This window comes from Macaca nemestrina, chromosome 13, assembly GCF_043159975.1.
Source record: "Macaca nemestrina isolate mMacNem1 chromosome 13, mMacNem.hap1, whole genome shotgun sequence".
Classification (NCBI taxonomy): Eukaryota; Metazoa; Chordata; class Mammalia; order Primates; family Cercopithecidae; genus Macaca; species Macaca nemestrina.
The window spans coordinates 73,382,777-73,403,288 of NC_092137.1; the positions used below are offsets into that span (position 1 = coordinate 73,382,777).

Here is a 20,512-nt window from a genome sequence, read left to right on the forward strand (position 1 = left end):
TGCAGTACATGAATGTTTTATTCTTCATAAAGTGCTTAAAACATGAAGAACAAGCTCTTTATAAAGAGCCTTACAACTAGGAAGACAAACAGCAAAGCAGAACCATTCCTGCTCCCTGCCCAACCCACCTGCAACTCTCCTCCAAGTGTGGCTAGGAGAAGAAACATCAACAAGGACCCTGGGCTTCAATTCAACAACTCCTCTGAAGCCATCCATGCCCTGGGCATTAGGGAGGCCCACAATCAAAGGTCAGGGCCTGGGCTGGGACTGAATAAAGCCCAGAGGAATCCCCAGTAGGGGGGGTGACTCCCTGCTCTCAGAAAAGGTACTTACTTCTCTAATACCCAATGACCCCCAAAAGCATGACTGAAACCCTGGGGACCAGTGGACACTTTTCTCAGCTTTGATGAGTGGAGTTTAAGGTAGATAACGTTACAGGCACTTTCCTCCATGTGTAGCGCTCCTCTGCTCCATCCTGGCGGCAGACAGACATCACCCAGAGGGCACGTGTCTGCCTGAGGCCTTCCAAAAGCAAGCCCACAGGCCCTCTCCTGAAGAAGTGGTGGTCCCAGAGGAGCTCTTGCCTCCTTACTAAGCCATAAGTATCCTCCTTCAGCACCTCGTCACCCCCCATTTTTGCTAATTCAGGGTGCCCCAAGCTGCCAAAGTTCCCTGCAGATGCCTTGGGGAATCCTACCACGTTTTCTGCGAGCAAACCAGGGGCTGGGCCAAATGACAGACACTTCATTTCAAAGTGCACTGCAGGCAAGCCCCTGGGGCAGAAGGGACAGGCTGAGACAGCAGCTTAGTGGATGGATGGGAGGGCAACAAAGGCTTTTTCCTAAGTATAGGTGTCTCCCACAGGCATAGTGGGACCTCCCACTTCCAGGCAAGCTGACTGGTCTAGCATGGCTAAGTCCTGAGGCCAAACAGAATGAGAGTGAGCAGGGCAGCCCCAGGCCTGCCTGCCTGCCCGCCTGCCCAGCAGTGTTTATCCTGGGATCCTCCTATTGGGGTTGAAGGAGGAGAAGACAGCAGGAAGTTTGAGGGAGCAGCAACTTGGCCAGATCAAGAGATTAACTCCAGGGGAGGGGAAGAGCACACAGTAGGGCTGCCCATTCCCATTCCCAGGGCCCTGAGAGAGCCATCCCTATGTACTCAACAGGTGGGAGGGGGACGCCACACAGCGGGAGAGGTCGACATCCAGGGGCTCTTGACCCCGCACACAAAAGGCACATTTTAATTGGTTTCCAAAAGTTCAAACCCTGCAGTAACACAGAGTTTTGGCATCTGGACAGGCAACAAGAATAGACATGGAGGCTTGATCCCCAAAACATAAGCAGCCCCAAGGCCCAGCCTGGAGGGGTCTACACATTGGAGGTGGTCCAGAGCTCGAAAAGCAAAAAGGTATTCTCCCCGCACCCGCCCCTGCACCCCACACTTTCCCATGTGACACTTGTGGAAAGGTCAGAGGAGGCAGGGAGCAGCCTGAAGCACACACATCATCCACCTCTGTCCACACGGCACTCGCCCCACAAACAGCGCCAGACTGAAACAGACTCAGGACATGGCAGAGACTGACCCAGACCACACAGGCTCCTTGCTCTCAGGAGAATGGGTGTGAGGCTGAAGAGCAGGCACCCTGGTTGCCCATAACTCACAGATAAACAGGCAGCGTGGTCGCTGTCCCAGGAATACTAGAAGCCCCTCCAGGGATTGGAGGGAAGTGAAGGGGATGGGGCTTTGGCTGTGGGAAGAAATGGCTGACCATCCTTGGGGGGTAATAAAGTATGTGCTAGCAACCAGTCTTGTCCCAGATTACCGCATCAAGCTACAGCTCACCCCTGCTCTGTCTTGGGGGAAGAGTTCCAATTCCCTGGGGCCCCCAAAGCTGAGGGGTATGAAAACAGGCAGGTGGGAAGGACCCAGGGCTCCCAAAGATACACAAATTGTGCACAGAACCTGATGCCTCCAAAGGGAATCCAGAGGGCCCCCCTTCCAGCAGCCCCAGTCAAGGCAGGAGGGAGAGGAACAAGGAGTGACAAGGCAAGACAGACGATGCCCCACTGCAGATGAGAGAGTTCAGCAGGAGGGAGGGCGGGCAGCAGCAGGTCCATGCCAACCCTCCTGGGGGTGGGGTGAGGAAGGCTATTTGGGGGGGCCCGGGGGGATCTGCAGCAGTGTGGGTGAGGTCTCCATGATCCGCACCAGCAGCCGGTCGATGTAGCTCTCCAGCTCCTGCACATGCTCGTCCCGCTGGCTCAGCTCCCGCTCCCGCTGCAGGAGCAGGCTGATGAGCTCATCGTGGGTCAGGTGGTAGTACTTGGCTGACTGGTCCAGCACAGCTGAGTCCTGAGGCCGGACCGAAGACAGTGAGCAGGGGAGCCCTAGGCCAGGGTGCCCGCCTGCCTGCCTGCCTGCCCCCCTGCCCGCCTGCCTGCGCCCCTGCCTGCCCCCCTGCCCGCCTGCCTGCTGCCCTGACCACCAACACCTAAGGTTGACCACCGCAAGGCCCCGGGCTGCCTGTCTCCAATGCCAGAGGCGCCCTAACTGGCTTCAGGACTCTGACATGGGGGATCTGGCCTGCTCCCTGCCCCACCCTCCCCAGGATCAAGCCCTGAGACTCCACCACATATTCTGTCAGATGACCCCCACACCTTGCTGGGCCTTACCTTCAGCTTCTTGGTGTCCACCATCTGGCCAGCCTGGGGGGCCTGGGTCACAGGCTGAATGCTCCCAGATGTTACTGTTTTGAGCTTCTCCAGCCCACTGCTCAGGGCTATGCTCAGACTGGAGCGGGACTGCTTCCTGTCGGGGCTGCCCTCCACAGGGGCGGCACTGAGGGGCTTCACGGGGTGGGGACTGCAAAGACATACAAGAGATGGGTTACACAAAGAGAAGGGTGGCACGGGTCAAAGGTGGGGCTGCTTTCCCTGCGGAGCCTCCAGGTCTGCTGGACAGAAAGCCCAGCACTGGTAGCTGCCCCTACAGAGTCAAGGTCTCAGGGCAGCCGTGTCCAGTACTCCTGAGCAACCCCCTGGGCTGGCCTCAATCCCCACCCCACCACCTGCTCCCTCCCGTTTCACTCCCTCATTCACCCGGTGACCTGGCCCTTTCACAGGGACAGCAAAGGCCATACTATAGACTCCTATGCACCTGTACCCAGCCTCTGTCAGGGACACCCTCCTCCAGCCATCTTCCCTCTTTTCTCTTCTATACTGTAACCTTTCTCTAGTGCGGTGACCAACCCTTCCAAGTTCCCAGTTTTCCCAGGACTGTGAGTATTCCCAGGACATGAGACTTTGAGTGCTAAAACCTGGGCACACTGGGACACTTGGTCACCCAGCTCTCTCTAGGGGTTCCTTCCCATCAGCATTTACAGAGCCCTGCAAAAACCCTCCCTTGACCTTGTATTTGCTCTAGCTATCATTCCTAGTCACCTTCTCCTTTCTTCTCACCCAAGCCTCTCCGCAGCAGCATGGAGACTACATTTGTGTAATTTCTTACCTTTCATTGACTCCTTAACCCATTAGAACAGGATGTCGGTCTCTACTGGCCCACCACAAGTGGACTTGTTGAGGTCACCAAGCCCTGCTGGTTCTCACCTCACTGACCTCTGTGGAGCCGACACTTGAAGCACTCCTTCCTTTGGGCTGCTCGCCTCCCTTTCCCTTCAAGACCTCCATCTCGTCTTCCAACCCCACAGCCCCTTCTCAGTCTTAACAACTGCTAGTCTGCCCTTGGGTTCTCTCCTCTCCTCCTCCCTGGATCCTACCACCCTCCTAATCTTCATCTCTAACCCAGACCTCACTCCCTGGACTCCAGACCTGCAGAGTCAGATGCAGGCTGGCTTGCTCCCTGGGTTCCCCCTCAGGTGCATCCCACTCCCCACCACACCTCCTCTGTGCTGCCCGAGCAGTGAGGAGAACCTCTGGCCACCCCCGGCTCAGGTTAGAAAGTCAGAAGCCTAGGAGTTCCTCTGGCTCATCCTCTTCAGCCTCAGCCTTAACAATCAAGCACTGCCACCTTCCTACCTTCTTAAGCGACCCTGCTCCTCTCCAAGCCAATGCTTAAACCTTCCTTCTAGCCACAGCCACTAAATGAGCTCCTCCATCTCAGTCTTGCCCAACTCCAACCACTCTGCTGCAGGATAATGATCTCAGCATGTCCAAAGCCTGAGAATCCTTTAATGGCTTCTATCAAGGTAAGAAAATACAATCTCTCACACAATTTGGTCCTTGTCCTTTCTTCATGGTCCACTACTCTCCCAGCCACATTCTTACCAAGCTCTTACAAAAGCTATTCTTCTGTCTGGAACAACACTGCCCCTTCCTCCCACTGGCTCACTAATTCCTACTCATATTTCACAGTTGTGCAAGGCCACCTCCTCCAGGAAGCCTTCCTGATTCCTCCAGGCTAAGATGACCCTTCTCTGGGATCCTCCAGCACCCTGTGACAGTTACATAAACTATAACATAAACTGCATCAGGCCCCTAGATCAACTATCCTACCCAGGGGACGTCTTATGAATCTATGCTTACTTCACAGAGGATTTAGACCATTCAGGAGTAGAATGCAAAATGGCTTAGTCCAAGGCCCTGAACTCCACTGAAGGAAGGGTCACCCAGACCCAGAGACTCTCAGGCTAGATCCATGCATTCATTCTCACAAATCGGGAAGAGCGGCAGAGCACCCAGGCTCTGGGCAGACAGCAGAGAGAAAGAATGCATCTCAGTCCCTTTCCTGCCACCTAGGAGCCTGCGCTAGGGATGGGGTATAAAAGCAGCTCTAATGCCACCTACGGGCTGTGCCAGGGAAGGGGAGGATGACCAGTGTAGTATAAAAGTGCCTTGAATGAGGGGCCGGGAGGCCTTGGCTTGTTTGTCCCCTTACATCAGAGGGATCCGGGATCCTAAACCCTGCGGCTCTCATGGGCTCCATTTCTTCCTTTGAGGAATGAGACAGCTCTATTTGGCCCATCTACTTCATAACAGAAGGAACAAGCCCAGTACAGACATGAAGCCAACTCTGGGAAGAATAAAACTTATAAAAAGTGGCAAATATGATTAGAGGTCATGCTGGCAGAGAGCAAGGCCAGCCGAGGACACTGCAACCACCAGCTCCCCCATGTCCTCTCCCTCACCTCAAGGGAGCAGAGTCACCACCACCACCAGGGAGGGACACTGGGGGCAGCCTGGACTCCCTCCTACCCACTTCCCATATGTAGTTCTGGCCCCTTGGGGTTTCTTCCCTTCTTGGGTCCACTTTATCTTCCCCCAGTGGACTAGACATTCCTTGGGAATAGAGTGGGGACAGTGTCTTTCACCTGTTCAGTGTCTGACACATAGTAGGCTCAGTGAATATGGATGACCAAACACGAGTGCCTGGTCGGGAGGCCAGTGCTGGAGCCTGTTCTGCTCTCCAAGCCCCACGCCCTGCCCTGCTCTCCCCTCCTTCACTTGGTCCTTCTAGGACGCTATCGTCCCAGAGGGACTTGCTGCCTTCTAAGTCACACCCCATCACCTCCCAGTGCCCTGAGTCTCCAGGCCTCTGCTCACATCACCCCTGACCAGCCAGCCGGTGAGGTCACAGCTTCATAATTCTTCCAAACCTCCCAATGCCACAGTGAGCACAGTCACATAGGCATCTGCTGTCCACTCAGTGGTCCTAAATGCATCGGAACCACCCCCTGAAAGGCATCAAACGCAAACTAATGAAGCTACTGCTGCAGGTGGGGAACCTTTCTTCTGAGAGTTACATATGTGTGAAGTGTTTGAGTTTTCCTTTTTCTTCTGAAGGTGTCTGCAGCTTTCTCTCTGACCTAAGTGCTGGTCCCTCCTCTGGCTCTCTGCCTTCCCCAGCCTGCACCCTCACTCTAGCAGAACAGGAGACTGCTCAAGGCTCCACTGTCAGCCTGCTCTGCCACGGTCTGCCCCAAGACCTGCCCCCTGCTTGACAAGTTCCACCGCCCCGCCTCCCGCCCACAGCTCCCCTGCAGCCGAGTGCACACACTCCGGAAGGGCCTACAGCACAGCTCTCCTTCCCTGCCAGCCCACATCGGCTCTCCCCACTTCATTCCTTATGCCCTGCACCTCATCAGTGCTGTTCTCCTAACCCCTGGCTTGTGGGGGTCTGCCTTGATTATCCCAAGTCCCAAGAAGGCAGCTTCAGAGGTGGTACCATAGAAAGCTCCTGTCTTCAAAGCCTGTACCGTCTTGCCCCTGGAGTAAAAGAGACCCTCACCTGCCCACAAAGGATGAGGCTGGAGTGTGAACCCCTTAGTCCCTTGGGCTGTTCTGCCCCCTGTCCACCCCCTTCCTCCTGGACAGTGTTCTGGGGGTGGATGCTCACCTGGCACTGGGCTGTGGCTCCTCAGCTGGTCGTGTCTCCAAGGGCAGAAGCACAAGCGGGGAGGCTGGGGTGGCTGCAGCGAGGTCCTCCCTAAGTAGGGCAGGGGAGCCCCCAGGTGGGGAGGGCTCAAGGGGGCCAGGAAGTAAGGCTGGCTCCCCTGGTGGTGCGGAGGAGGTGGTCAGGGGCCGGGCTCCAGACAGGGGAGAGCATGGAGGGCTGGGTCCCCCACGGTGGTGGCTGGCCCAAGGCGGGAGAGGGGGCGGTGGAAAGTCAGGCTCTGGGGGAGTGGGCAGCTCTTCTGGACCAGAATGAATAGAAGATTCCCTCGACCCTGGCGGGGATGCAGATGAGAGGCTGGGAGGATCTCGGCTCCCCTGAAACAAGAAGGGGTTCAAGGCATCTTCCTTGGAGACCCACACATCAGCCTGCTGGGAGGTGACTGACAGGGACCCAAGCCCCTCTGCTACTGGATCCTGACCCTGGGCCTCAGGAGCCTCAGGGCCTTCTCCAACCTCTGGAGCCCCCAAGATGTGCTGACTTTGAAGAGTCAAGCTCTTTGAGTGACAGGGTATGGGGGCAGGACCCTCAGGGCAGCTGGTGGGTGCAGACAGGCAGGGCCCAGACACAGGGGGGCTGGCGTCCTCCACTAGCTCTTCCAGGCCAGGTTGGCCCAGCAGGGTTGCAGAGGAACAGCTGTCAGACTCCTCCGACTCATGCTTCTCTCCCTCCTCCTTGGTCTCCGAGGGACCGACAACCAGTGTACTTAGGGAGGCATCTTCTCCCTCTGTCTCTGGACCTCTGTTACTCAGCCCCACTGTGGCCTTCTCCTCCTCCTCCTGAGATCTTGAGGGTGTGAAGAGGCGCGGTGGCTTGGGAGGTGGGGTGCTGGGCTGCAGCCCCTTGTCAGACACCCACTCAGGTTTAGGCTCGGGCTCCAGTGGGGGAAGCCCCTCGCTCCCCTTGGGGCTCACAGTTTCTGGTGATTCAGGCTGCACCTGGGGAGGAGGCTCATCAGACTCTCCCCGCAAGACTAGTGAGGCCGTCTCAGCTGCAGGAGAAATGGTGACCACATCCCAAGGCCAGGCATCGTCAGCTGTCTCGACGTCAGGGCAAAGCTGGTTTTTGCCTCGGGAGGACTCATCGTCCTGGCCCTCAGCAGCGCTGTCTGGGCCCGGCAGCCTCTCCCACACACTGATCACTTCTGGGGAGCTAAATAGAGATGTCCCACTGTCTGCCGGACTCTGCCCTGCTTCCCCTTCTGGGGCTGGCAGTTCCCTGTCTGGTTCTGAGGCTGAGGCTCTCAGCTGCAGCTGGGCTGACGAGGAGGGCAGGCCGGCCCCTACCAACCCGAGGGGCCCCAGGTCAGCCGCACTCATGCTCTCGTGGTCCGGTCCCAAGTCCAGAGGAACCCTGGGCTCCAGCCACACGCTGCTCCCACCTCTTCCTCCTCCTCCTCCCCCAGGGTCTCCCTGGGGCTCAGCTGCCTTCGCAGTCATGGCCCCGTGGCCTGGGTCTTGCAGCCCTGCCGCCTCCAGCCCCACTCCTGCAGGGGCCAGGATCTCGCTCCTGGCCTCTGGACGCAGCCTGCTGGCAGCAAAGACGTTGAAGGTGTTGTCCCACTCAGGCAGGGCTTTCCCAGGGGAGGCCAGGGGGGTGGGGCTGGCCCTCGAGGCACTGGGGAGAGAGGGAGCAGGTGAAGGAGAGTTTAGTGCTATGTCGGCTATGAGCTCCTCGAAGAAGGGGTTGCTCTGCAAAGAGGTGAGGAACGGGTTGGTAAGACCCAATAATCCAGGTGGGGTGGCTTCAGGGGTGGCGGTGGTGGTGGTGGTGGCGGCGGCGGCAGTGGCAGCAGCGGGGGAGGCGGCTGCAAAAAGGTTAGTGCTTAGCATGGGAGCAGCAGTGGGAGCAGGAGTGGGAGGGGCCGGAGCCCAGGGGGAGCAGGGGAGGTGGTGAGGAAGAGCAGCTGGGTCAGATTCTACCTGAGGAGACACGTCCAGGCTGTGGAGGGAGACAAAACCGTGAGCCTCCTGGTTAATGCCAAGACTGGAAAGGTCCCTGAGTCCCACGCCCACCCCCTGCTTCGGGACCAGGGGCCACAACACACACATAGGCTGGATTTACCTACTTGGGCCAGGGTACAGAGGGAAGACCCCAACATGTAACATTATCAAGTGCCTCCCAAGGAGAAAGATGCTGAGCAGAGTTACTTTAATCCTCACTCCAACCCCGGAGAGAAATCATCTCATCTGACAGGGAGGATCCAAACCTAACCAAGTGTTCTTTCCTCTATCCCATGCTGAAGCTTCTAAGGTTCTACTCAACAAACAATTCACATCTGGGAAAACTAATCTGAAAGCACCTTACATCCCGTTTTTTGTTTTTTTGTTTTTGAGATAGAGTCTCTGCCTCCTGGGCTCAAGCCATTCTCGTGCCTCAGCGTGTGCCAACACGCCTGAATAATTTTTGTATTTTTAGGAGAGATGAGGTTTCACCATGTTGGCCAGGCTGGTCTCTAACTCCTGGCCTCGTGATCTGCCCACCTGGCCTCCCAAAGTGCTGGGATTACAAACATAAGCCACCATGCCTGGCCCCTTTTAGGACTAAAAGCAAAGAAAACACCAGCTGGCATGGGGGGATAAAGAGATCAGAGAAAGGCCAGGCCTAGGTATCTGGCTGGACAAAGCCAGAACTTATAGGACCTAGCAGGGCACCTGGAATCCTGACACTTGAAACAGCCTGGGTTCTATTGATCCCTTGCAGAAGCAGAAGTAATGACGGGCTGTCATCTGGTGTGACAAGGTGTCTTGTTTCTTTGAGGGGTAGCCTAACTGGCTAAGGAAGATAAGCCACCTATGGAGAACATCAACCAACAGGTTCCCTGATGGTCCAGACTTTGTCTCCCAAGGCTGCCAGTGTGGCAGCAGCAGCAACTCTGGATGTCACCAGGGGCTTCTCAGGGACTCTGGGGATGGGGGACAGGGAAGGTGCTCTTAGGACACTGGAGAACAGGTGCTGCCCTTCATTTGTCCAGGGCAGGGTCCTTTCTGGGAGGAACGACCCCGGCACTGGTGCTTATCCACAGAGTGCAGCCGACTCCAGAGATGCTGGCAGGGGCGTGCTCTCAAACTAGAGTTTGTCACTTCCCCAGGACACAGACAGAAGGCCAGAAAAAATGGCTGCCTTGCCACTGAGCCACCGTCAGAGGCAGACCTCGGTGGCCTCACCCTCTGCTGTCTGAGCAGTCTCCCTCCTCATGGCCGGTCTCCCAGCCCTGGCTGTAAGCTTCCAGGACCCCTGTTTCTTGGCCCCTGCCTGTCCAGGTGGAAATATCCTGGGGAAACCCCTACACATCCAACTTTTCAAGCCAACCAGCTTCTTCCACAGGAAATGTGGGCAGTGAGTACTGAAGGGGCAGAAGCCAGGCTTTGCCAGCCAGCCCATAAGGAGTATGGCTTGGGGTAGGAAGGGCACCTGTGGCAAGAGTATGAGCTGTCTGGAGCTTGCCTGGATTCTTCCAGGAACCCAGGGCCCAAAGAGGGCAGACCCACACAGAGGTGGGCTGAGGCAGGTCAGCTCGGCAGCTACCACCAGGGGCAGAACACAGGAAGGAGCCCAACCAAACAGAGGCACAGGTGGCTCCAAAGATGCTTCTGAGAGCAGGAAGGTCAGCCTCACAGGTAGAACACAGCCAGGTCCCAAACCCATGGATTTCTCATAAGAATCAGCTTCCAGAGAGTCTCCTGACCCTATTTTTCCCCTTACAATAACTCCCCATCCAAGGGTAAATTCTCAGTCTCATCCCCTCCACCTAAAGATGGAGGGAGAGGGAGGTAAAAATTCCTACCTGTTCCCACCCTACCTGGGCTTCCCACTACACTACCCTGCTTCTATGGTCATGGCGAAGATACCAAAAGAGGAAGAATCGTGGGCCCAGAGCCTCAACGCCAGCAGATGCCATTTCTCCCTTCATTCCAGAGAAGCCCCAGGCCAAGGCACACATGCCTGCCTTGGGGACCAAAGGGAGTGAGAAGCAACATACACCACGACCAAGTCAAGAGCCTGACCTCAGCCCACTTGCCATTAGAGCATCCATACCACACCCAGCCCAACCCTGCCTACAGCACCCGGGCCCCCAGGAACAGGGCTAGAGCACTCTGAGCTACTTCTCTCCCAGCCCCCTTTATGACAATAGGCCACAGTCGTCTGAAGGAAGAGAGTTCCATCAACATTAAAAGCACCATGCTTAGCTCTGCCCCCTCAGCCCTAACCTGGCCTGCACTCACCCTTGCAGTCTTTCAGCAACCTGGCTGGCAGTCAGAACTGCAGGGACAAGAACGGCACGGGAGTAGACTGGGAGCCCCAGGTTAGGCTCGGCAACCTCCCTCTCCCTGCCAGCTCCCCAGAGGTACACACAAACCTGTTGGTATGGAATTAGCAAAGGGCTCTCCCTGGAGGAAGGGACTCCAAGCACCGGGCCTGGCAGGCTTTACAGAGCCAGCAGTACTTCTGAGGGCATCCTGTCCGTCCTCCTATCTGGTAACACATCCCTCCTTCATGCCTTCCTCTCCCTTGCTCCACACCACGTGCACATTCTGAAGGTTCTCACTTCAAAACATCTCCCTCCCACTCCACCTGGCCCAGGTCAGGGACATATTCCCACGTGTGCTTGTCTTTGCTGGTCGTGCTCTGAGAACAGATAAACACCTCTGCATCCTAGAACCCACTGTGCCGGCCTGGCACAGTCTCCCCACCCCCAAGCGGTGGGGGCAGCAACATATACTGACTTGTCTTCCCTTTTAGGATCAGATGCTGGGAAGGAAGTCAGAAGTCCAGATGTCTCTGCCCCTTCAACCTGAGGGAATAAAACTTTACTGCCTGCAGGAAGCCCTGAACAATTGGTTGAACCTGCCATTCAACACAGGAACCACCTGTTCACCCCGACAGCCCCTCTTCTTAAACACTATGCCACAGGGCTACCTCTGTAGCTGAAGGCCAGGTGTCACTAGCAGACAGCTCTTCCTTAGGCTGAAAAGAGCCTGTGTCCTTGTCATTTCCACACACTGGTCCCAGAGATGGCAAGTGGATCTGCACAGGTTCTCTACCAGGCAATCCCCCAAAGGCCAAAGCCAGCCTTGGAGGCGCGCTAACCTCCAGCAACACTGCCCTTCAGCTTTCCCTCCTGAGGCACAACCTCCTGACCCTCCTGAGATGGGCCCAGTGTCCAGGAAACATGTCCAAGAGACGGGCACATCCTCTCACATCACCTGGGCACAATGAGGTGACAGAGGGGCCTTGTAAGCTGTAAGTAGGGAGAGTGTATCATTTATCTTCCAAACCAGAACACTGTTAATACAGTAACCATGCCAGAACAGGCACAAGCAGGGTGTGAGGCTGCTCTAACTCCAAGCCTCTGGGTGCACATTATAGTTACTCATTTACACCACCAAGAATGCAGCCAACCTCCTTCCACTGCCACAGCACATTCCAGGCCCACAGGGACCTTGTTGCCCACCATGCCTGGTGCAAGGAGGCACTGCAGAGATTGCCAGAGGCCACCAGCATGATACATTCACCTCTATGTTGTACCACACTTATTCCCAGCTTTAAAAGTTTTTGTAATCAACATTTGATCCCCTTCTGTGCATACAGTCCTATGGTTAGTGTGGGGGACGGGGATCAAGGGGACACAAGAATGACCTGGGATAGACACAAAGACAATCCACTTTGGCCCTGGTGGGTTTAACATGCGTGGTCTTGCCTGTCCTCAAACACACATGAAGCAGCCCATACTGCAGCTCAGTGTGAATGGCTCATAACAGGGCAGGGGAATGAGGCTAAGTTCTGCAGCCAAGACAAGCTTGGTCTCAACTACCTACTCCCCACTCCAGCACACACTGATAGGGGCCCAGTGTGACCACCATGGACCCCAGCAGACAAAGGCCACGTCAGAGGAACAGCAGAACCCTCTTCTCAGTCCTGCATAGCCTCATTTGTTCCTTCCTCACGGCAGCAGCCTTTCTCTGGATACTACACTCAACACGTTCAGCCCCGGGCCTCTCTGTGGGGCATCAGTGCCACATGGGAGCACTAGAGGGCGCCGCTGTTCTTCCTAGTGAGGAACATCCTGCAATCTGCAATGGCAGCCCCAGGGCAGAGGCCCCCAATCTCTGGACCTGGGGACAGGCTCCCCAGGCCCCAGCTGCAGCTACATTCAGTCACTCCAGTTCTGGGTCTAACTCACAGCTTCCTGCCGTGAGGCAGCCCACCTCTCCTCTCCTCAGAAGCCCTAAGCAAGCCCTCTGGGGAAGTGCCAACAGTCCTTTCTTCCAGGCCAGCCTTCCCTTCCCTGCAAGGTACACGAGGCTAGGATGCTGCTGACTGAGCTCAAAGGCCAGGTGTCATATCTATCCAGGCCAGGCCATCTTACCCAAAGCACAGCCCCTCCCGCCCCATCTGAATGCACGGCCACAGAGCCTGGCCCTGCAGCCGCCACCTGCAAATGGGCCCCATCTGGGGAGGGATGCTGAGTGCCCTCCATCCTGCTAAAGACAAGGCTTGGAATTCAAGTGAGAGCAGGACAGAAACCTCAGCTTCCTTACGGCCATCAGTGACCCAAATCCTCCAGACTCCAAGAGGCCATTAGGAAACATGGGGAAGCAGGAGAAAGAGGATGGAGACTGTAAGTGCCCCAGGCCAGTGACAACCCCACAGACTCACAGCCTGCGGGAGTCCAAGCCCAAAGCCTGGGCACTCACCTACAAATGGCCTCAGCATTCACCCTGCCCCAGAAAAGGCCCAGAGACACCATACGGACAACCACACTGAGCCTGTGGTCTGTGCCCCTTTCAATCCAGGCGCTCAGCTCCTCCCAGCAAATGCCCTGTCCAGATCTCCTGCCACCTCCCTCTACCCTACCACCTCCAAATACCTCTAGCTGGCTGTCACAGGGCCACCAGCTCAGCCTGGCATCTGGGAAAGGCCTGTCCCCTTTTCTTTCTTCCCAATCTTCTCCCAGGCCGCAGATGACCAGCAGCTTGCCTGGGCTCTGGTGAGTAGGGACAGGAGCTGCCATACCAAGCAAGGGAGGCAGGGGGTGGCATGCCCCTGAAACTGACCCACCCCCCACACCCCTGTCTATGAGGGTCTAACGGGGGTTGTCAGCTGACCATGGCCCAAACCTACAAAGGCCTGCATCTCTCTCTCCACTCCTCTCAACAGACTCAGAGTGCCAAAGGGAAACGAAAAGCCAAGACTACAAGATTCCTCTCCCCTCTAGGCAACAGGTTCGGGGTCTTTCCTCTGCCCTATCTTTTGCCCCCTTGCTACTGTGCTTGTCCTCTAAACCTGTCCAAGCAGCCATGGAGTGGGAAGGGCAGGCTTGCTGAGAGAAACAGTGGCTCTCACCACACTGGCCAGGGCTGCCACAGATGCTGCCCATGAGGGCTGGCCCCAGGCCCTTGGGAAGGTGGGACACATGCTTCCGTGACCTGTGCCTGGAGCCCCTCTCTGGACCCTGCTATACAATTCTGCAGCCTCCCCTGGCTCAGAATTAGGAGGAAGCAAACGGTGGGCATCAGGGGCTCTGCCCAGGGCATGAACTGGGGGACTCAGGACATTCAAAATGGAGCAGCTGCCACCAGCACTTTCCACGGTGCCATTCCCCAAAACCAAGAGACATCAGAGAGGGCCAGACCCCCCAAGGTCTCCAAGGACAGAGATGGGTTACAGATTTCATGGGAGCTGCCCACAGCCTCTTGCCAGGGGAAGCAACTGGGGGTGAATGGATGGGGGAAGGAGTGGTAGCCTCAGTTATTTGACTCCCGTCTCCCAGAGGGAAGCGATCAGAGAGTCAGCTGGGGAGAAGTCCTCGAGCTCCTGAGAGGGGAAGGGAAGTCTGAGGGTGCGGTCGCCAGTCCTCATCTCTCAAGGCTTCCTTACCTTGAGGCCAGAGGGCAAGAGGTGGAGGTCAGGAAGCAAAGAATTCACACAAATGGCCTTTCCTGCTTCCCTCCAGCTCAGGGGGTGGGCATGCCAACTCATGCAGCAAGGTCTAGGGCTAAGAGGTCAGACCCCTGAATCCATAGGACTCTCAGAGCACTGTGCCCTCGTAACTCACCTGTGTCCGTGAGCACAAAACGAAGCTTGGCTTAGGGAGACACCCCCACTTAACCATGCAAAGCCAGAGCCCCAGCAGCCTGCCCGGGGTCCACATCTGCTCCTTCCTCCCTGCCCCAGGGTCCAGGCAGCACACACCCCAGCATCCTCCCCAAGGAGCAAAGTTGGTCTTGCCAATGACGTACCTGGGTTTCTGAGTTGGGTCCTTGGCTTCTCTCAAGCCAAACCAACTACTCTTGGCCTTTTCCTCCCCACTGGACGAGTGATGTGGGGAGGCCCCCAGAGTGGGACCCCCCTTTTCCCCCAAAGAGCTTCGGCGCCCCAACTCGCTCCGACTTAGGCCTTGGTGGTGGTGGTGGAAGAGGCCCATCCGGGGCTTGCGTTCCTCCTTCCGGGCTCCCTCCTTCTCTGCCACAGCCTCAGAGGAGGCTACTATGGGTGTGGCGACCTGGACTGGCTTGCCCTCTGGTAGCCGGGCCCCCTCCTCCTCTCCAGGGTGGCTGGCCCCAGGGGCCAGGACTTTAGCCTGAGCACTCGGCTCCTCCTGTCCAAGTACTGCCTCCGAGCTGCTGTTGCTACGACTGCCTCTGGGCCAGGAGTCATCTGTGGAACGAGGCCCCTCCTCAGACAACCGGGAAGAGACAGCTTGCAAGGAGCCTGAGGATGGGAGCGAGCCCGAGATGGAGCTGCGGTGCCGCACAGGGCCCTGGGGCTCCTCGTTGTAAATGTGGCTCCCATTGACGCAGAGTGAAGAGCGGGAGGCAGCATCCAGGTGGCCCTGAAGGTCCAGAAGGGCCCGAGGAGGAGCCACTCGCATCTGGCTGGCCTCATCGCTGTAGGTCCTCTTGTGGGTGAACAGCTTGGGGGACTGTGCAGAGTCCCTACCTGCAGGGGAAACACACCGAGTTAGCTCGCAGGAAGAGAGGCCCCATTTCCTGGCCCCAGGCCTTCACCACCACCCAAGGGGAAAGCCAGTACCCCCTCTCCCCAGGGCGGCACCCCCATTCTTGCTCACCCCCTTCAGTGGACAGCCAGCTGCTGCGGCTTGGTGAGCGGGTGAGGAGCTCGGCACCAGGCCCCTGGTAGGCCAGGCTCCCACTGGCTGAGGACAGGGTGCTGTCCGAGCCCAGTGAGGTATTGGACTGGGTCAGGGACGACTTGCGCAGCTTGTTGCGGAGGAAGAAGCCTTTGGCCTTGCCCATCTTGCCCAGACTGCCCAGGTCAGGATCCTCTATGGCGCTGCTTGGGAGGATGGCAGAGGCAGATTCCAGATCATACTTCTTCTTGCCCTTCATCTTGTCCTTGATCTTGCTGAAGGGGGACCTTGGCTTGTCCTTCATGGACAGGTCAAACATACTGGCGCTCAGGTTGTTGCGCGTGAACTGGATGGTGACTTCAATCTCGCCGCGTTCCTTCTCCTTCTTGCCTGGCTTGGAGTGCAGCTTGTACCACCTGTGAGAAGTGGGGAGCAGGCAGAACTCAGTCATGGGCCCAGGGAGCCTGGCTCCCGCCCAGTACCAGGCACTGCCCGGACCCCTCCTTGCTCTGAGAGCCACTGACAGCCTCTCCCCAAAGGCTCCTGCTCTGACCCATCGGCCTAGGCTTCCAGGCTTCAGACACAGCTGAGAAACTATCCAAAATGATTCCATGATGGAGAAAACCACATCCTGAGTGGGGAAGCTCCTCGGGTACCACCAGGTAGATACCACGCCATGCCCCCTCCCACCCCAGGACCTTCTCCTGGTGCTCAGAGACCTCTACTCTGTCCCATCTCCCCTACATCTGAAACTCTGAGGCCCAGAGGGGTGAGGCTGGGCCTGGGAGGGCCCTCCCACCTCCAGGCCCCAGCACAGACAGACCTACCCACATTTCTCCCTGTTGACATCATCTCCTCTGGCCAGTCCCAGCCAAAGCTCTACTCCCAGCCACCCGTGAGCCCAGGAAAGAACAGCTCACCCAGAGGCCCGGGGCCAGAAATACAGGAATGCTACTGCATACACTCACGTACATACACGCACACACACACACACACCTCACTCACACACTGACTCACCCCAAGCCCTGTCGGGAATACCTCTACAAGATGGAGGAACAGACAAGAATGGCAGAAAGAGACCCAGGAAAGATGAAGAGCACTCACATCTGTTGAGCATCTATGGTGCGTTACAACCAGCGTGAGGGTTCTTACCTCACTCCCGCACACACCTCCCAAAAAGCGTATGAGGTTAGAGGCACTTCCCCATGGTGCAGATCAGGACGGTGAGGCTCAGTGGTAAAGGAACCCATCCATGGAGACTCAGAGCCAGGCGTCCAGCCCTCCAAAGCTTAAGTTCTTCCTGGTGCACACCCACTGTGCCCAGAGACACACAGAGACAGCCCCCAACACACATGGCCACCGCACAGGGTGGCTGGGGCCCGCCCTACTGGGGAGAGATGTTCTTATGCAGGGGTTGGCAGTTTCTTAGAGAAATAAGCAAACTCCAACCATACAAGGAGCAATCACACTTCTTGGTACTTAGCCTACTGAAGTAAAAACTTATGTCCACAGAAAAACCTGCACACAAATGTTTATAGCAGCTCTGTTCATGACTGCCAAAACTCAGAAGCTGCCAAGGTATCCTCCAGTAGGTGAACAGATAAGCAAACTGTGGTACATCCAGACAATGGAATACTACTTAATGATAAAAAGAAATAGGCTATCAAGCCATGAACAGACATGGATGGATCTTACATACATAAGTGAAAGAAGACAATCTGAAAAGGCTTCATGCTTGCATGACAAAACTATTTGACATTCTCCAAAAGGCAAAACTATGGAGACAGTGAAAAGATCAGTGGTTGCCAGGGGATTGAAGGGAGGACAGAGGGATGAACAGGCAGAGCACAGGACTTTGCAGGAGAGAAAAACTATCCTGCATGCTACTGTAATGGTGGACATGTGTTGTTATACACCCACAGAATGCACAATACAACGAATGAACCCTAATGTAATGTAATGTATAGACTCTAGTTAGCAATGATGAATTGATATTGGCTTTCAAATACAACAAACATGCCACACTAATGCAAGATGTTAACAACAGAGGAAACGGCGGCGGGTGGTGGGTGGAGTAGATGGGAACTCTCTATACTTTCCACACATTTTTCTGTAAACCTAAAACTGCTCTGAAAAATAGTCTATTAACTAAAAAAAATAGAGAGCAAAGAACACAAAAAGGAAGAAACTATGAAAGAAATCATACAAGAATGTTTTTCTGAACTGAAGAACATGAATGCTAGAACAGTCCTACAAGTATGCAACACAATGAACTAAGACAGACACACACCAACAGATACGGCTATGAGGTTTAGAACACCAGGCATGAAAGGATTTGAACAGCACTGGAGTCTTCCTTAGCAACACTGGGCACCACGTGAAGGAATGCCTTCACATTTCTAAGGGAAAAGTCTTCCAGTAGCCTGGAAGTCCAGACCCAGCCAATCGAGCATGAAGGTGGAATAAAGCCTGGTGGTAGTGGTCAGGCTGGTCACTAAAGGGCTCAAAGTCCCTTGGTGACTGCACAGCGCGCGCGCACACACACACACACACACACACACACCCCTACCCAAGCCGCAGTCAGTGGTGCGGGGGCCACCTCCCACCTGAGCTCTGCCCCCCACAGCGCCAGCTCCCTGAGGTTCTGGTGGACACAGCGTGGGGAGCCTTTGCATGAAAAGTCCCTACACATCCAAAGATCCAGAATTAAGTCACTGCAAAAGCTTGGTGGTAGTTGTGGTAGTATTCTGATTATTTTTTAATGTTGACTTTTTTTTTAAAAAGGCTTCCTGGGGCACCTCCGACTCTTCTACATCCCTGTAGAAGAGCCCGTCATAACGAAACCCTGGTGAGCTATGGCCCGTCCCCTCCTTGGAGACCCACTCCGCGGCCTGAGCCTAGACTGTTGGTTTTCCCTCCCAAATCTAAGAGACAATCCCCCGAGAAGGCCAGGTAGGGACAGACGGTGGCACGGGCAGGGTGGGCAGAGAAAATGCCCAAGAGGGTGCCTCTCTCATAAGGCACAGGCAGGGAGTGAGGGGAGGAGAGGCAAAGTGAGAGAGACAGACTGAAGGATGTGTGTGAGGGTGTCTGTGGGGCAGGAGAGGAAGTTTGACAGAAAAACCAGCCAGCAGCATCAACAGTCTCATACCTCTATGTTCTCAGCCCAGTGACCACCCTGGGCCTGACTACCTATTTAGAGGCCAAGCCCTAGTCGCGTTCCCTAAATCTGGGCTAGGCCCTATCTAGCACAGAAAGTCCTGGGAGGTAGGGCAAAAGAGAAGGGTATGGACTCCAGCCCCAAACCACCCGAGCCCTGAGTAACTAGGATCAGCAAGCACAGCCAGCCTTTGCTGGGGCAGACAGGTCAGGGGCCCTCGGCCCCAGCTGGTCACACTGCACAAACCACAGCGGTAATGCAATTACCTGGGGGGGCCGGGGCCAGGTGGTGAGACTGCAGGGAACTAGCACTTCCTACATTGTCTATTTTTGTCCTATTTGAATGTTTTATAAGGAGCATATATTACTGTGGTAATATGAAAAAGAGACAAGGGAAAGCTCTTGCTCCTACCTCATCTCAGCTTCCTGAGCCACAAAATGTGCCGCACTCCTCTGCCTCCCAGCCCTCAGAGGAAGGTGGGAGGCCAAGTTTCAGGTCCTCTGCCACAAGGACCTTTTGGGCCTCTCTCCCCTATAAGGTCACTTCCCCTTCTCCTGTTCTGCCCACCCCTCCCCCATAGGGAATTTGGGTTTCTCCCTGGACCTGTATTTCAAGGAAGCATGGAAGGAAAAAGAGAAAGTTTCCTTGAATATTTTTTAGGCTCTCCCATCCAGAGCACAGTGAAATGGAGAATGGCCAGGACCTACCTCTGGACCCCAGCTGCCATCACCCATCTACTTCCCTTCCAGCACCACCTCCCTCTGCAACCCAGCAAGGGCAGGACTGAATGGGATACTGCCCGGCACCTTGGGCACCCCGGGCACCCCAGGGACTCAAACAGAGCAGGCCTTCTCCCAGAAGTGTGGCCTACGCGAGCTGAGACAGTCACATCCTCCCCGTCCCCAGAGCTGCTACTTCCCCCTGGCTGGACCAGACAGCCCCACAGACCTGCCGGGTACCATGGAGGTCCACTGGAGGACAGGAAACTATGAACACTGTCTGAGGAACCTGCGATGAAAACAAATGGACGCTTTCTCTTCACAGAGCCCCACAGGCAGCAGAGCAAATGGGCTCTGAGCACCTCATCCCTAGAGACTGAAGCTCCCATAAGGAATGCAACAACAGGGTCCTATGACCTAGTTCAAGTCCCACCTCCTCTAGGAAGCTCCCTCAGCTGCCACCATCCTGCTGGCCTGGCCCAGTCCCTCCTCTTTCTGACCAGGCATACACACTCTGACCAAACTCACTCTACAGCCAGATCTGGCAGCACTGTGCTCCAGGACCCCCTGGTGTTGTCATGTCCTGGGTGCCCAAGGTCTCCCCCACTGGACTGTGTTTCTTGTGGATATTGACTGAGTATCCCCTTGGGCACACAGCTCCAAAGTAAAGAAATCATGCATGCACAGTCTGGAGCTGTTACAACCCTGCAGGGCCCTCTCTCAGCTCTCATCTGGATGCACCTGACAGCAGGCCATGGTGGTGAGTGCTGGGTTCCCCACTGACCAGGCCACCTCCCTCAGCCTCCACTTCCTTGACCCTCAGGTGGGGACAACCATCCTCTCGGGGCTGCTGGGAGGCTAAAGCATGCCAAGCCTGGTTGGTAAACAGCCAGTGCTTCCTGCTTATCCTCTCTCCCACGACCATGAGCTCCTAGGACTCCCGCTCTTGAATCCCTGAAGCTGATCACTCTGCCTGGCCTTCAAGGGAACATGCCAGATCCTTAAACAAATATTCAACCTCAGCCGCACATGGTGGCTCACGCCTGCAATCCCAGCACTTTGGGAAGCCGAGGCAGACGAATCACTAGAGGCCAGGAGTTCAAGACCAGCCTGGCCAACATGGCAAAACCC

At 56.0% G+C, this 20,512-nt stretch overlaps 1 protein-coding gene across 5 annotated transcripts in view; it reads right to left on the bottom strand.

The window, feature by feature from the left end:
* Positions 1-20,512, bottom strand: part of LOC105465260 (RAB11 family interacting protein 5) — a 38,601-nt gene continuing 18,089 nt past the window's right edge. Inside the window, exons 2-6 of one of the 5 annotated variants that reach the window (XM_011713589.2) lie at positions 15,482-15,918; positions 14,652-15,351; positions 6,352-8,349; positions 2,673-2,862; positions 1-2,352 (exon numbers count right to left, since the gene is read on the bottom strand). In XM_011713589.2, coding sequence (XP_011711891.2) covers positions 2,149-2,352; positions 2,673-2,862; positions 6,352-8,349; positions 14,652-15,351; positions 15,482-15,918 — 3,529 coding nt within the window. In that variant the 3' untranslated portion in view covers positions 1-2,148. Of the gene's footprint in view, positions 2,353-2,672; positions 2,863-4,034; positions 4,197-6,351; positions 8,350-14,651; positions 15,352-15,481; positions 15,919-20,512 lie in introns of those variants that run through there. The other 4 variants (XM_071076908.1, XM_071076907.1, XR_011611899.1 and 1 more) reach the window with 4 other exon arrangements.